The sequence below is a fragment of the Centruroides vittatus genome, unplaced genomic scaffold, assembly GCF_030686945.1.
Source record: "Centruroides vittatus isolate TY-2023 unplaced genomic scaffold, ASM3068694v2 contig_3318, whole genome shotgun sequence".
NCBI classification, from domain to species: Eukaryota; Metazoa; Arthropoda; class Arachnida; order Scorpiones; family Buthidae; genus Centruroides; species Centruroides vittatus.
In genome coordinates, this window is record NW_027122128.1 from 112,980 (window position 1) to 130,796 (window position 17,817).

Sequence of the window (17,817 nt, forward strand, 5' to 3'; positions counted from 1 at the left end):
CACTGGAAAAAGTGCTAGCAGCGGTGTATTGATGCAGAAGGGTCATATTTTAAATATTATTAACTAACTGTACATATATCTTCAATAATTTTTTTATGACTTCAGTCCCAATACTCCCTGTAGATATAACATATGACTAGCTACCTGAATTCTGTTATGTATATATGATCAATTTTTCAAATCTGAAGCAAAAGAAATAACAAATAATGTATGCGAGTTCAAGTATAAGTTGATGATATTTATTATAGTTTGATAATATGTTTGGTATCACTTCAAAGTTTTCTCCTTGCTTTAATGCTGTCAGAGACAAGCATTAAAGCAAGGAGAAAAATAGACAGACATATACAAACTGAAAGTTAAAAACAATGTTATATTTGTACTTTTTAAGGGAAAGGTTTTGTAAATGTTTCACCACTATAGTATGAACCATAGATTTTCACAGAGCTGAAAACTTGTGTGAAATAATCTTTAGAAGACATACCTGTGAACTATATTTATCTACTATTGGTATTTTGTTTCTCTTTTACCTAATGCACCAGAGTCATGACAACACAAAGTTTCAAGAATGGGGGATGGTGGAAAGTGTTAAGTCAGATAACTTGATAGCCTATGTTTTAAGGGTGTAGAAATATATCTTGTCAAAGTGCATATCTGTGTTTTTGATATAATCACAGGTATATATATAAAAATGTTAAAATATTAATGTTTTAATTAAAAATCTTTTAGATATATTAAATTGCCTAATTTCTACTTCTCTCTAAAAGCGAGGGTTGAATGTATGTCTACATTACTTGTTAATATGGAATACTTTAATAGGTTACTTATAATATAAATATCAATAAATCACACTTACTTGTTTTCCAGAAGTTTTCTTTTCCTTCTTATCTTGCCAGGTGACTAGAATTTGCATTTCTTGTTCTAATTGATGTCGGCGTTTTGTTACCGATACAAGTAATGTTTCCATCTCTAACTGAAGGGCATCTAAATCCTCAATACCTACTAATTCTTCATCATTTCTTTGTAAAACTACAATATAAAAAAATTACCATCAGTTTATAATTCATAATTAATATAAAATTATATCAATCTAAAACTTTTAACAGAATAACTGAAATAACAACAGTTCTGACTTATGAAACTTCATACAACACATACCCGTCGAGTATCTAGGACAGTGTCGAATGTGATCGATTGGCGTAAAGTCTGGAAACTGGAGAGGACAATCCTTAGAATCAGGTATGTCTTTTCCTTTACCCTTTCCTTTCATTCTAATTTAATATTGAAGGGTATTAAAATTAATCTGGATAATAAAAAAAATATACATTAATTTTCAGTAAATCAAATAATAATAAAATTAACAAAAATAATTTTTTATTACATTTAAATTACATTTAAAAATTTAATTTTTAGATGTAATTTAAAACTATTTAATTAATATGCAACAGACCTAAGTGAGAATCAGCAGGATCGATACTCTCTCAGTGTTAAAATCTGGAGTTATGGTATTGATCTAAATATTATTTGTGCTGTATCTGCAATGGCAATGCAACCATTTCCAAAAATTGAGAAAAAAATCTTAGATCTGCCACTGATTTGACAGTTTATTATTCTCACATATATAAACACTTCTATGGGGAATTGTCATATATTTATATTGTATTCTCTATAAATCATGCGAGCGTACGTGGGAGAAGTCACTGGTTATTCTAATATTCAGTTAAAACATATCAAAATATTTTATTTTCTCACAGACAGAAAAACATGGCAAATGCATTTTCAATCAAACTTTATTTTTATACTGTATTACAGTATTTCCCAAACTTCTCAGTAAAGTGGAGCCCTTATGCAAAAAAGGTGTTTTTTGCAAATCCCTCAAATTTGTCGACATCTTTTACTATAAATTTGTACAACTGATGGAGAAAGAAGAAGGTGCTAATGTTTTATTTATCATTATTTCATGTATATTTTATTTTTATCATTCGATGAAATGTCAGTTGATGCATGCATAAGAGCAAATGGCAATTACCGTGTTGAGGTGTACCTCCAACTCAAATAAACACCTGCTCATTTAAAAACAGTTATAAAATAAATAAATAATGCATATGATTTAAATGTTTTAAAAGATTTGTGGAGCTTGAGAATTTCAGTTTCAGAGCCCACTTTGGGAAATGTTGCTGTATTATTATTATTCTTCAGTGCCTTCTCATACTACATTCATAATTCCAAAATATTGTAGATAGTGAATTAAGAGTGAAGTACAAGAAGGCACTGGAGTGATCATATTAAAATCTTCATTTAAAATGCATTTGTCATGTTTTTCTGTATGTGAGAAAATATTTTGATCAGTTTTAACTGGATATTAGAGTAATCAGTGACATCTCACAAGTATGTCAGCATGATTTATAAAAGATACAGCATAAATTCTCAAATACATCTCAAGAAAGAAAATATAATATAAAAATGCAATAAGTAAACTAGCTACTGGAAAATAAACTATTAAAAAACAAAAACCTTAAATTTCCAGCAATAAAAAACATTTAATAATAACGTTTTCGACTGTTTTAAACAGCCATCATCAGTTAAAACGAACTTAAACAAAAGAATGCAGAAAAAAGAACTCAAGCAATACAAATATTTAAAATTCAAAATAATTCCAAAGCAAAAACGCCGTCGTATATTAGAAACTAACAAACAGCGCATGCGCTAAATATCGTAGTAAGAATAAAAATAAAAATAAAAATACAATAACAAAAAATACTGCCGCAAAAATATTTCTATTACAAGAAAGAACGTTATGCATTTCGGTAAAACGACTTCCATGCCGTGGATAAACCGTCTGCGTCTCTATGGTTAATGCAACCCGTGTTAACGTGGGCTTTGTAGATTTCAAGCTTTTCTAGATGTTTCAGCATTTGTTTGTTGGTCGTGGCCCTAATAATAGACGCTTTGTCCCAATGAACGTCGACCTCCTGATGCTTAGCGAAAGCTGCTAGCACAGTAGTATCCAAGCTCTTATTGATGGAGTATCTATGCTCCTTAAGCCTCTGCTTTAAATGTCTCATAGTTGCACCAACGTATACCAGATCTGTATTAAATCGACGATCCTTTAAAGGTATAGAATATACCCCTGTCTTAAAACTCTGGTTCTCTTTTTTCTTGTTGTTTCTCAACAATCGATATATTGTAGGATTATTGTTAACTGATATTCTTCCGGTAACTTGGAAGTAACTTTTATTTCTGACTCTCACTTTTTGTATCATTGACAAATACACTGATTTTGTTGAGAAACGACTGTATATTGTTGAGAAACGACAAGAAAAAAGAGAACCAGAGTTTTAAGACAGGGGTATATTCTATACCTTTAAAGGATCGTCGATTTAATACAGATCTGGTATACGTTGGTGCAACTATGAGACATTTAAAGCAGAGGCTTAAGGAGCATAGATACTCCATCAATAAGAGCTTGGATACTACTGTGCTAGCAGCTTTCGCTAAGCATCAGGAGGTCGACGTTCATTGGGACAAAGCGTCTATTATTAGGGCCACGACCAACAAACAAATGCTGAAACATCTAGAAAAGCTTGAAATCTACAAAGCCCACGTTAACACGGGTTGCATTAACCATAGAGACGCAGACGGTTTATCCACGGCATGGAAGTCGTTTTACCGAAATGCATAACGTTCTTTCTTGTAATAGAAATATTTTTGCGGCAGTATTTTTTGTTATTGTATTTTATTTTTATTTTTATTCTTACTACGATATTTAGCGCATGCGCTGTTTGTTAGTTTCTAATATACGACGTCATTTTTGCTTTGGAATTATTTTGAATTTTAAATATTTGTATTGCTTGAGTTCTTTTTTCTGCATTCTTTTGTTTTTTAAGTTCGTTTTAACTGATGATGGCTGTTTAAAACAGTCGAAAACGTTATTATTAAATGTTTTTTATTGCTGGAAATTTAAGGTTTTTGTTTTTTAATAATATAAAAATAAAATGCAGTAAATTCCTGCTTTTTTGATTTATAAAAATGTTCTGTAATAGCTATAAGAAGTATTGTAACTGTGCCATATTTTGTTGTGGTTTTATATATGTTACGACAAAGTGATTAATACAGACATTATTCATAATGACCAACAAAATCGGGCATTGTAATAAATTTCAATAATTTATCAAATTGACCAGTCATTATGCATACTGCTACCACCTGTCAGGCAAAGTGATCATAATACGTTGAGGAGTGATCATCCGACATATGCTAGCCAATCAGAACTTACATCTTAGTTGTGCATGCATATTGCAAAATTTAGTACCAAATTTTAAATTTATGTGACCAGTAGTTAATCTTTCTTCTTTGACAAAAATAATGATTGTGGAGGAATCATTAAGAGATATGAATAATCAATTCAACAACCGATTAAATGAGTTAATAGCAGAAAAAGGTGAGAACAATCAAATTTTTACAAAATCAGTGTATTTGTCAATGATACAAAAAGTGAGATTCAGAAATAAAAGTTACTTCCAAGTTACCGGAAGAATATCAGTTAATAGTACTTTGAAATAATTCACAAAAAATAAATATTTCTAAATGAAATAAGTGAAGTTTTCTTTAATCAAATTTAAAATTCGGTACTAAACACGATACACATACACAACTGAGTGCTGATTGGCTAGCGTATGTCGAATGATCACTCCTCAACGTATTATGATCACTTTGCCCGACTAGGTGATAGCAATATTCATAATGACCGGTCAATTTGATAAATTAATCAATATTTATCACACTGCGTGCTCTTTTTGGTCATTATGAATAATGCTCGATTAATCACTTTGTCCATAACATATACATGGCGTCCGAAAAGTTACTGTGCAGTGGAAAAGATCTAAGAAAAGTTTTAATAAAAGTAAAGTCTTATGTATGATGTTGCATTTTATCCTACAGCAAATGCTGGAAATGTCCCCCAGAGGCCCCAAAATGTAGAGAGTGAGGTACAGAGGCCTAGTGGTGAGATTATGCAATCAACAAAGAAGTCTTGCAAAAACTATAGTTCAAAAACCAGAATGTCTGTGATGGTGAAGTAATGCCATCTATGGCAAAGTGGAAATGCTAGATGTACAACTTATGACTCTTTTATGCAATACCATCAATATTGTAAGTATAAATTTAATGTCATTACAAATTTCTCACTGCATAGTAACTTTTCAGATACCCTACAGTTAAATCTACTTCCAGGAATATAATCTCAAATTACAATACTGAGTTTATGGTAAATTTAATAACTCACTTAATAATAGTTTTTCAAAAACTAAAAGCAGGTGGTCTACTATATATTATAAAAATAAACCAGCAACAAGTTGCTCAACTTTCCCCAGCAACATTTAAAATTTGGGTGGTGCCATCTGTTATCATATTTTATTTTTAAAACTTTTAATAATTTTAACTATTATGAAATGGCAAAATGCTTAATTTTGAAGGTAGGAATATACTTTATAAAACATTGTAAATGCTAAAAACGAGTAAAATCATCATTAAGTCCAACCCTACTGGAGATACACACAATCCCCATTATCTCCCCACTCTTTCAACCTTTAAGTTCCAAAATTTAATAGCATCAATCTCCCTACTAAACAAAACTCCCTGCAAAATTTCAGAAATTTTTGACTAAAAGCACAAGAGTTATTAAACTTCAAATAGGGTGAACAAAATCGTGCCCCCCACACACACAAACATCCATACATACAGAAATTACCCTTGAATTTTTTTGCATTTCTGAACATTTCAAGGTGTCCTAAGTGCAAAAATGTAAAAATCTGGGGAAGTCATTTTTTGCCAGATTCCCATACTTTCCCTGTTATAACAGCCATAAAAGTAAAACGCATCTAATAAATAATATAAGCAAAAAAAATAAAACTATATTAATATTTACATAAATATAGTATATATTAATTTCAAAAATAATGATGTCGACAAAAATTGACATTTTTTCAAACTTCATATCCGCTGTAGATGATCAATTTTGTATTAGCTTAACATGATGCAGGCCCCTGAATGTGGCCAAAAACATTCATTTATTAAACAAAAAGTTAAAGCTGGAAAGTGTAAAAAATGTGTGAATTTTCTTTATCAAAAGCATATTTCAAAATTTGATGTTATGAACATTAAATTTAATGATAATACATTTTAAACTGTGTGTGATTAAACTCAAAACTTGGATGCAATTTAAAGCAATTTTATATACATACAAATTACAATTAAAATTTCAATTTTAAAATGTCTTTGCATTTGAAAGAATATTTTTAAAAATCTAGATTGAAACCTTTAATCCAGTACTCTGTTATTTTACAACTCCTTGTTTTGATTTATATATTTTGGGTGCCTATGTGGTACCCATCACAGATGATAGGGTAGCACATGATTTGATATATGTAATAATGACCGTGCAATCCTTAACTTAATAGTTAAAAGAGCATAAATATAATGTTAAAAAGTCGCTCTCTTCTACAACCCTGGCTGCTTATGCTCCAGACAATTTGGTCAAAGTTATGGATGCAGCTAAGGTTATCATGCTTATCCAGAAACAAGCACCTCCTTAGATATATCGAGGCCGTCAAAATCTATAAATCAATGCATAAGACAAACTCTGTCAACTAAAAGAACCTAAACAAAATATTGAATGCTTGGATATCCTAGTTTGAACTCTACACAACATATTGCAATGTCTGTGAGATTCCAGATGAGGTCCGAACCCCTCACTTTATTTTGTTTAACAGCTTTCCACCAGGGAAAGAAATTTCATAAAGGAACATCACAATGCAAGGATAGAAAAAATAATAGATGTAAAGGTTGGACCACAAAGATGAAGTTTGGCTTGGGTGCCTGTGAATGAGACAAAATTATGGAGAACTCAAAGTGCTATAAAATATTTAGATTAATAAATAATTATCACGAGATGCCTAATAAAAATTTTTGACAGGAGAGAAAACAGAACTTATAGAAATACGAGCAAAAGTGTCAGAGTTTGTTTAAACATCCCGTTGTCCAAGATCGAGATGCTGTGTTGGGTTAACATCACAATTCGACCTTTCTCACACCCCAATTGGGTCTAGTTATACCTGAAGACAAAGAGGCAACTAATCAGAGAGGAAAGAGAACAATTCAGGTCCAATTAAATTATTCAGTTTGCAGATAGATTCTATATAAACCCACATCTCAAGCTCAAACCATGCATGTCTAACCATCCTTCTTGAACCACACTTCTCCAACCATTCACTGCAAGCTACTCTTCTCCATCTGATCTTCCTTAATTGCCTCAGTCAATCAACTCTAACACAAAAAGTTGTGTTGAAGTTGATCAATGCTGAGAGATTTGGATGTCAACAAAAAATAATGAGCCACCATGCAACAAAGTGTTCAACAGTCAAAGAATTAAGTGACCTCTCTACCAACCTCATCAGCCAAATCATCCTGGGTCTGGTGCCAACGGAGCTTCATATTAGACTTACAATTGTATTGTTAGATGGTTGACCACTAGACCAAGAACATTTTTTGGGGACAAGCAACAGGAGTTGAGGAATTAAACCTAACTATATAAGCAACTCAAATTTATTGTAACAATAAACAAGGATTTATAAAGCTGTCTCAGTTCTAAGTTCTTCTGCACCCACAAGCATAGTTTATACCCACAAACCATTCCAGGATTTGGTTTCCTGACAAATTATCAGGTGGCAACAAATGCCATACATCCTTACATGTCTACAACAATTAGTTCGTAGACTGACCACTATTTAGGACAACCATACAGAAAAATCATTGTGCTTTTGATGCATAAAACCATAATTGTTTGTTTTCTTCATAATTTAAATAAGAAATATTAGTAACATTTTCTAAAATATAAATACAGTTCATCACAGTTAAACTAATTATATTATAGTTAGGTCTGAAGTTCAGTATGGTTTGAAAATATTTTTCTTTGAATTCATCTATTTTTTTTTTTTTAATCCTGCTTCTCCACTAAATATTTTTTTCATTTTATAACATTTAATAAATTTTTTTTAAAAATTGTTTGGAGTACAGAAATTTGTTATAAAATGTTGGACCCAGGACCAACATTTTAGGGTGCCTTCAGGCTTGTAGGGTGACTGCAATAAGGTAAGCCCTTTTTTACCCCTTAGAAAGTCCCTTCTGCTTTCTTTTTTTGAACAAATGACATATATAGAAAGTATCTTTATTAACAAAACACAGTCTTATTTATTTTTTGTTAATAAAAACAGCATTAAAGTATAAGGGAAAGAATCATTACACCACTTAAATTTCCTTTGGGCCCAGGAAAATATCCTCCTCTCACAGCCCTAGTTGGACCACTTCTGTGGTCCAGAACTTGTCATGTCTCAAGGGTGTTAGATTCAAGAGCACCAATTTGAGTTTATTAATTATATTCATCAGACTCAATGGTTCAGAAGCAGTTGAGTATTTTTCTGTTGAATGTCTTTTACAGAAGTGCTACTTTGGAATATGTTACATGTATTGATGTCATGTTTAGTAGAAAATGTTTAGTAGTTGTTCATTTACATAAACAACTGAAAACAGATACAACTAATATTTGCAAAATATAAATTTAATAATGAATTTTATTTACTTTCTACAATGTTTTTAAGTTTGTGAAAATGAGTAGAATCTACAGGTGTACTATAGATTACTATCTATGGAATGTCGGAACTTTGAGTACATATTTGAACTCAGAGGACCAAGATGAGTTCAACGATACCCTACTTTTGGGCTGGAGGCAAAAAATAAGAAAGTTATCATACTTTTTTTGGTGATTGCGCGATGATTGGGAGTCGCATCACTCTCTTTGTTAAGCCTATCGTGTGTTTAACAGGCAGTCCGGCAAGTCGGCCATATATACCTTTAACAAAGGCAGATGTTGATCCACAAGCACACTGATCGTCTACAGTTCGAGTTAAGTCCTTTTTGCACACCCTCGCGCTCGTCGACCTTGGGGGCTACAGCTCCTCGGTCTCGCTATCGCTCGCAATTGGCTCGTAGTACTACCCAACTGCGCTATCGCGCTCGGAAGTCACGATGCTTGAACAAAAGGAAAAACAGGAACTGGCGTTCGACTGTTTGTGCTCCCAACAGACTTCTCCCAGGAGGGGAGCCACCAGCAGGCCGCCGATTGTTTAACGTCACTAGTTATTGATTCATGGTAGTTCTTGAACAAAAGAAAAAAAAAGGAAGTGGCATTAGACTGTTCGTGCAATTTCTTGCCTTTCAGCATGTCTTTTTTCAATTTGTTTGCAGACTTTACCACGAGATGGCAGCACTAGCAACTACGATGCCGTCTGTATGAAAGCATTAAAAAAGTATGGTAACTTAAAAACTATGATAACTTTCTTACTTTTTGTCTTCGGTCCAAAAGTAGGGTATCGTTGAACTCGTATCAGTCCCCTGAGTTCAGATACATACTCAAAGTCCCGAAATTCCATAGACAGTAATCTATAGTATCCCCAAATCTACTGCAGTGTCATCAATAATTTGTTAAACACTTGCCTCAGCTTGTTATTTGTTGTTCAATAAATCTACTATTGTTACCTAAGTTACCTTATCATACTTCTGCTGAATTAGAACTGCAGTCTGATGAATACAGCAATTATGTTTTCTTCAAATTATCTTCTTTTAATAATAATCTCCTCAAAATTGATTGTTTTAAACATATATATATATATATATATTGCTATCCAAAGTATTTACACACGTTATGCCTAAAAATTATTATTGAATTAACAAGAAAACAATTGTCTATCAGTGTTAGCTTGAATTCATTAGTAGAAAAAACTCACTAGTACTTTCAGCATTATATTGATGTGTCATCAGATTAGTTTAATTTCATATAGAACACATACAGTTACATAAAATATTTGTTTTGAAACAATTCTAGAACAGAATAAAATATTTAAATATTATATTCTGTTCTGAAGTATTCTATTCTGTAAGAACTATTTCAAAATGAATATTTTCTGTGTTCTGTATTCAATCAAACTAGGCTGATGACGGCATCAATACAATGTTGAAATTACTAGCATTTTTCTACTAATAAATTCAAACTAATGCCAACAGACCATTACCTTCTTGTGAAATATTAAAAAAATTGCTACAGTAAAACTTTTCTAACTCAAATATTTCTTTAACTCAAAGAAAATGAAGTGTTTGGTAGGTCTTAGTGGAATAGCATAGGGATTTAATGTTGCCAACTTAAATTTCCTTAACTGAAATTTTCTCCAAGTCAAAGGTTTTCATGGTCCCCAACACCGAATTATGTTACTTTCAACTTCCCTGACTTGAATTTTAATATTTATTTATCCAAAGTGATCCTAATTATCAGATTTCCAGAAAATTTTCAGATAGTTGTATTTACTGTCCAACACCCATTGCAAACAATGTTCCAATTTCCACAAGGAACCAATGCTCAGCAAATAATCATGTATGAGTAAATATGCCATTGTCACCCAACAAATATATTGGTGAACAACAATTTGCAAATCCCAGATGTGTGGAGTTGCCTTAAGTATCCAAGATGAGAAAAAGCCTCAAAAAACATTTAATGCTTCATAATGATAAACTTTCCATTGCTTTAATAATGTGAGATACGCAGAGGGTCAGGGGAAAACCTCGCTGACCACTTACGCTGCACGGGTTGGTAAAACCCGACCTTGTTGTCGTTAGATGGCTAGGAGGGCAAAAAGTGAGTGGGGAGATGTGTCAGTAAGTCGACAGGCGTCCTTTCTTTGACAAAAGACAGGTTTTACAAATAACAATAAAGGTTTATTAAATAACAAAAGCAAACATACAATAAAGATATAACGATAACTACTGGTAAAATGCAGATAAAATATCCCTATCACTAACCACGATCTAACCAATAAAGTGGTCACGTGCCTAACTTCTAGTGGGAGAGAGTTTACTAAGTCGATATACCTTAATATGTGGTCTGATGACCGCATATTAAGGTATATCGACGACTTCCTGGACTATGGAAGCTGGATCCGTCTTACGTCCGGGACTGGAGACACTGGATTCAGACCTTCCTGGACGATCACCCCCCTTCCAGAGTCGATCGGGTTTTTATACCATATAAATAAATAACGACTAACCTGTTACAAAGCTATACATCCACAAGAGCCGAATTATCGGGCTAGAGTTGGCTATAATAAATAAATAATTAATAAGACAATTTGGCACTAGAGCTTGGTGTTAGGCGCCATCTCTTACTAAACTTAATAATTATAATTAAATTAAATAAATAATTTTAATAATTTGGAACTGGAGGCAATCGGACTGAAGGTCCGGGTAGCGTAACTGGTAACGTGTCTGCACGAATAGCAGATGTTGCGGGTTCGAGTCCCGCTTCGGGCCGATTTCTTTTCCTCCAGTTCCAAATTATTAAAATTATTTATTTAATTTAATTATAATTATTAAGTTTAGTAAGAGATGGCGCCTAACGCCAAGCTCTAGTGCCAAATTGTCTTATTAATTATTTATTTATTATAGCAAACTCTAGCCCGATAATTCGGCTCTTGTGGATGTATGGTTTTTATACCATCGTTGTTGGCACTGAGCCAGTCTATTATTCAATGCTCGATGACTAATTTGCTGACTCGCGATGACTGGGACTTTTGTTTTCTCTTTCTGATCTGATCAGATGTGTAATCAACATCCGATTGATTTCCTATCAAACTTGCGGGTCATGAACCCCTTTTTAACTCTCGAATTTACGCCCTCAAAACCTGCAGGCTCACAATAAGTTGTGTTTAGGGATTGCAATTGCTGGATCCCTCATCCAGCAATCCAGCTGGATTCAGCACTGCGAATCTGCAAATACTCAATTAACTTTCTAAATAATGGCGCAAAAGTCTACATTGTCGATGTTGCCACTTTGCTAACTACTAGACTGCTACTAATTACTTACTCATTACTTCACTAACACTAATAATTAAATTACTTATAAATAAACTATACCTTTATCAATCCAGCAAAATTTAATAAAATAATAACGTATTCAATCGCTTTTAGCAGTTTTCCTCAGATACAAAAAAATACATTAACTATAGTACATTAAATGTGTTCGGAATAAATATAAAAAGAATTGTGCTTAATTACATCCCATTTTTAAACAAGATACATAGATGTACTGCTAGGTCTAATAATTTTCGCATTGTATACCAATGTAATCCTACTGTTTTCAAACTTTTAAGAAATGATAAAAAGAAAGAGGATCGGAATTCAACAACGGGTATATATTTGGTGCCTTTACACAACCAACGTTTCAATTTCAAGCTTGTTTATGTGGGTGCAACGATGCATAGTTTAAAACAAAGGCTCAAGGAGCACAAATATTCAATCAGTAAGAATCTTGACAACACTGCGCTGGCATCATACGCAAGACAGAAGGATGTTAACGTCCAATGGGATTAAGCGGCAATTACTACGACGACGAATAGGCAAACGGTCAAACATCATGAGAGATTGGAAATCTGCAAGGCGTACATGGCAACTGGTTGTATAAACCATAGAGATGCAAACTCATTGTCTACCGCGTAGAGATCCTTTTACATTAATTAATGTTTGAAAGTTAAGACAATGACGAAAATATATACATTTTCAAGTCTATTTTTTATCCATTTTCCACCAGCCACAGAAGTAACAGTTAAAATAACATGAAGAAAAGCTTCACAAAAAGACAAATAATAATTAGAAAAAATTCACATGGTTAAAACGATATCAATGTCAGCCTTTTTATGAAGGATCTGATGTTTTTACATTAAAAACGTAAGTACAATTTTCTCACCATAACATCAAGTCCTTAACATATTTATAACTGGTCTGGCCCTCTAGTGGTGGTTCTGAGTTTTCCAATTTCGTTTGCATATGCTTAATTAATGTTATTAACAGACAATGCTGGTTTCGTTGTCATATCTGTTTTTTTTTTTCCCCTTTTCACTATTATTTTGTTTATTTATCTATATTTTGTCCGCTTGGGCATTTTGCGTTAATTTTTATATTTATTCCGAACACATTTTATGTTCTACTTTTTCGTAACTGAGGAAGGTCATTGAAAACGATTGAAAACGTTATTATTTTATTAAATTTTGCTGGATTGATAGAGATGTAGTTTATTTAACTTATTTTACTTCCAGTACATAGTTTTTATATACTTATAAATAACTACAGATTAATATGTAGAGCCTATCTAAGAAAACTGGTAAGACTGATAGCCACTTAGCCACTGATTATCCGTCCTTACATTATTATATAATATATTAATATAAATTAATTAGTAGAATTACCTTTGCTATTATTTAATTTAAAGATTACATTATAATTATAATCTAACAAAACATTTAAAGTTAATTATCTCTATCTCAAGTGTTAAACCGAACCAAAGTTAAGCTTACTACCTAAATGTGTAAGAAGTTTTACTGATTTATAGAGTGACCAGTCTAAATAATAAAAGTTTCTTAAGTATTTTTTAAAAATGTTTTATTTCTTTAGAAAAAACCATAAATTTCTGGATAGATAGATAGATAGGCAGATAACACTTTATTGCACCAAAAATACATCCGCGCTGGATCCAGCTGGAATTATTTTGATCCAGCAAAAATCCAGCTGGATTGAAAACACTGCTGGATTGCAATCCCTAGTTATGTTATCATTATATTGTTGGAATAAAGAAGTCAATAAAACAGCTTTTAAATAGAGTATATAACTTAATAATTTGTACAAAAATTTTATTTAAAAAGTATCAGTTAACAGCTTTATCAGAGGTTCATTTTTTTAAATATTTCCAAAGTTGAATATTTAGAAGTTCCGTTGAGTCATTCCTATTTCAAGATGTATGTTTTAATAAAGCAAAATCAGCTTCAACACACTTGAATTCTTGAATATTTGGTTATTTAGCTGAATATTCAAAAATTTGACAAAGTTTCTTTATCCAATTAATAACATAAAATACTAAAGCTGTTGATTGCTAGTATTTAGGTTCAGCTTAAATGATACCTCCTTTGTATTCCGAGAACACTAGATTTCTACACAGAAAAAATTAAATAGATCTACATATTGTCTGAGAACAACAATTGTAAAGAATGCAATAATTTCAGATAACAGAAGCTACATAATAACAGTTTCTATCATTTTTTTTTATATTTATATGCAATAAATTCAAAAAGATCTCTTCAGCTGCACAATATCAGGACTGACAGGAGGGAGAAGTTAGCTCTATCCCAAACTGAAGTCTGTATAATAAAATTTTTATTATAAATGCAAGAAAATAAATCTATAATTTTATATATGTGATTATTGAAGTGTTCTAAATGAACACTTCAATAATCACATATAGAAAATGTCATATTTGTCAGTTTGAACAAACTGCTGCATGATAAAGTATATTTCGCTGCAATATTGATCAAGTTATTGAAGCAAGACATTAGAACATTACAAGCTATATCACAGATCTAACTTTTGTTTATTACATACAGATTGATCTGTAATAGAATCAAAACCTGTCATCGCTGGTTCAGACTACGTATGAAAAACTTCCATAGTATTGATCCAGAATAAAATTCTGTCAAAAAAGTAGCAAGAAAATGTCATTGTTGATTCATATAGTGCTGTGTTTTTTTTTTTTTTAAATCAAGATGAAAAATTCCTTTTAACCCTAGTACTTTTGAACCAATGTTCTAATATAGTTAGTTAGAATCTGCATTGCACTTCTGTCACAATGATGTTGGTATCCAAGGATTACTGGGAGTTCAAAAGAAGTAGTTTAAGTGGAATTTCTTGTCTTGCTCTTCAAAAATGCAGAAAACTACTTGTTTAAGGGAATCACACAAATAAAGTTGGTTACCTTTGTTGATTTAACTATTTAGCAAATCTTTCATAAGAGTATAAATATAATCCAAATTCATAATTTATTGTAAACAGAATAGGATTCTTAAACTTAAGAATTGGAAATAGCAAACTGTAGCCTGTATATTGAGAATGATATATAGAATAAACTCATTGAACAAATTCATATCAGGAACACTTTCAAAACATTTGTTTTATAATACGTATAACTAGAGACTTAAGCATCTAATTATGATGTAATGCCTTATCTCTCATCCTTGTTAGCTGATCTCATTGCAAGGGAACCTACTTTTAACTGACCAGTCACTTAATGAGCTAGGACTTACATTTAAAACCATATCAAACCAGCTACAACTGCATCTCTAAATGAGGCAATTGGGACTTTATTATCAGAGCCATAGACCATGCCCACAGCAGTAAAAAAGTTAAAGGAACCAACAGTCTAAATACAATCTTTGCAAGATATAGTTTTCAAAATCAGCCTTAAACTGCTTGTTAAACACGGAATAGACTTAACAGAGTATGCAGTGCAACTCAGATACCACCTTGGAGGTAGTCGGTGCAATAACATTTCTCGTTTAACGAGCTTTCAGCCATCTCTACTAAAGTGGGAAAACGGTTGATTTTTAGCACTGTTTCAAGAAATAGTTCCAGATTTTTTTCACTTTAAAATTTTATTTCATTTTCAAGGGTCTCCAAAATTCTAGCAAACGATCACACGTAGACCAACTGTTCCTTTGACTCTTTTACTCGTATGGCACTAGGGTGTGACTATGCAGATGTGAGCGAGCGAGAATATGTGGTGAGAAGAGGTGACAATGTTTCATGCTCTTGTCTGTAGTCATAATAAACAAGAGCAAGAAACAAAGTGTGAAACGTCATCACCTTTCTCACCACATATTCTCACTCGCGTCTGCATAGTCACACCCTTAGTCTGCACTCTGACACAGTCCCCACCACTTCATTTGAATCCAAATTGATGTTTAATGCAAACATTAACTGATACATTTCTGAAGATGTAATTAGCAGTTTAAAATGGCTAAAAAAAAATTAATGACCTAAAATAATTTACAGAAACACAAAATATATATTTCGCTCTTTACTTCTTTTCCTTTATGATTCATATAATAATAACTGTTGAATAAGGTAAATATATCAAATGATTGATTATCATCATCAATAGGAGCTTATAAATAAATTTTAATTTGTTTCACTATTACATTCATTCATAAGGCAAATATGTGTCAAGTGCACCATCCTTATTTATATAGGGATAAACAGTATTTCACATAACCATTTCTGTTTATCATCATTTTTCATAATCATAAATCAATTATAATAGACGTTTAATTGCGAAAACTTACTAATGAGTAGCAAAACAACTTCAAAACAACTCCACATTAACAGATAACAACAAACACTTAAGGTCAGTGTTGCCAACTGAAAAGCATAAATAATTTTTTGAATTTAGGGAAATTTCCCTATATTAGAAATAATATTTAATAAAGTTAATTACAGAAAGAAAATTTCTTTTAAATTTTAAATATTTATTTAAAAAGATGAAGACTTGATTAATAACTTTGATATATATATATAATATATATGTATACACACACCTACGACCGAATGACCGAGCGGTTAAAGGTGACAGGCTCCGCTCTGGTGTGCAGCAAACGCTCCAGCGAGATCACCATTGGTGATAACCGAGTGCCAATTAAATCGGGAACAGAACAAATTGACACCGTGGAACTCGCTATATCAATCAATCGCGGGAACTGGACTCCTAAGTCCAACATCCTATTGCTATTCCTAGCAAGGTAACCCTTAAGCTCATCGAGGAGCTTGAACATCTCGTCAAAAAAGTTCGAGGAACTGCACGTCGCCATCACTCGCCCACAAAAGTATTAAGTAACGCGAGCTATCCTGATTCCGATCAAGACCGTAGTCCTGCAGCGGAAACACGACAACACAAATGAGAACTTAGCTAATAGATTACAAAAATGCACTCTTCAGTGCAAACTAGCTTAACTTAACTATACAAAAAAGAAAAAGAAAGAAAGAAAAATCGAACGAAAGATAAATGCAGCAATGAGAATAAAAACGTTAGAAAAAATTCGTTAAGATTTAAAGCGGGGCCGTTAGAAAGTACTGTACGTTACGACCGTTACAAAGAACGTTAAACAGTTCTAACGATCGTTTTAGATTTGAAAATTTCCCATAGAAGCTTATATAAAAACCTAAAAATCCCCGTAACTCGATAAATAATTAATCTATTATAACCCCATCTTAGGTGCAACTAAAGGAAGCATAGCTGAATAAAATCCCCTGGTGCCGCCCACAAAAAATTTTTCCCCACTTGCTAGAAAGGATCGAAAACCAAGGACTTTGAAATTAATTTACTCCCCCCCCTAATTAAGATATTGAGATAAAAAGGATATCGAACGAACCGTATTGACGTACTGGACGAGATGGTAATGCAGAAGTCCGTGATAATCCAAAAAATCAGGCGGAAATAACGGTTAAATCAAACACACACACCGTTTACCTTTCTACCTTTGATCAATCGCAAATTGAAGAAATAGAAAACCAATAGCGTATTTTACTGGATTGAAAATCAATTTATCCTGAAGGAATACAAACAGATGGTCCAACTTTTCGGCGCAATGTAAAAAGTATCAAAAACGCAATCGGTCAATCACTATTGCTTGAATTAACAAAGTTTTCTGTAACAAGGTATAGCCTACCAGTAAGCAATGCCGACACCTTTCAGATATTTTCGCCGTGGAAACTGTCCCCTATTCGACTGTATTCGGACTCTTCGAAGTGAGGTTGTCTGTGCAAGTTCCAGTGTTAAATTCGTTTCAGGATTTACATATTGAGATTTCGAGATTTTTCTGTGCAAAATAATGTAAAATTCTT

At 32.5% G+C, this 17,817-nt stretch overlaps 1 protein-coding gene across 1 annotated transcript in view; it reads right to left on the minus strand.

Moving 5' to 3' along the window:
• The window catches only part of Ada3 (transcriptional adaptor 3), a 59,151-nt gene extending 42,808 nt beyond the window's left edge, over window positions 1-16,343 (minus strand). Inside the window, exons 1-3 of the mRNA XM_067268703.1 lie at window positions 16,263-16,343; window positions 1,156-1,300; window positions 854-1,026 (exon numbers count right to left, since the gene is read on the minus strand). Coding sequence (XP_067124804.1) covers window positions 854-1,026; window positions 1,156-1,267 — 285 coding nt within the window. The 5' untranslated portion in view covers window positions 1,268-1,300; window positions 16,263-16,343. The remainder of the gene's footprint in view (window positions 1-853; window positions 1,027-1,155; window positions 1,301-16,262) is intronic.
• Between the last annotated feature and the right edge of the window lie 1,474 nt (window positions 16,344-17,817).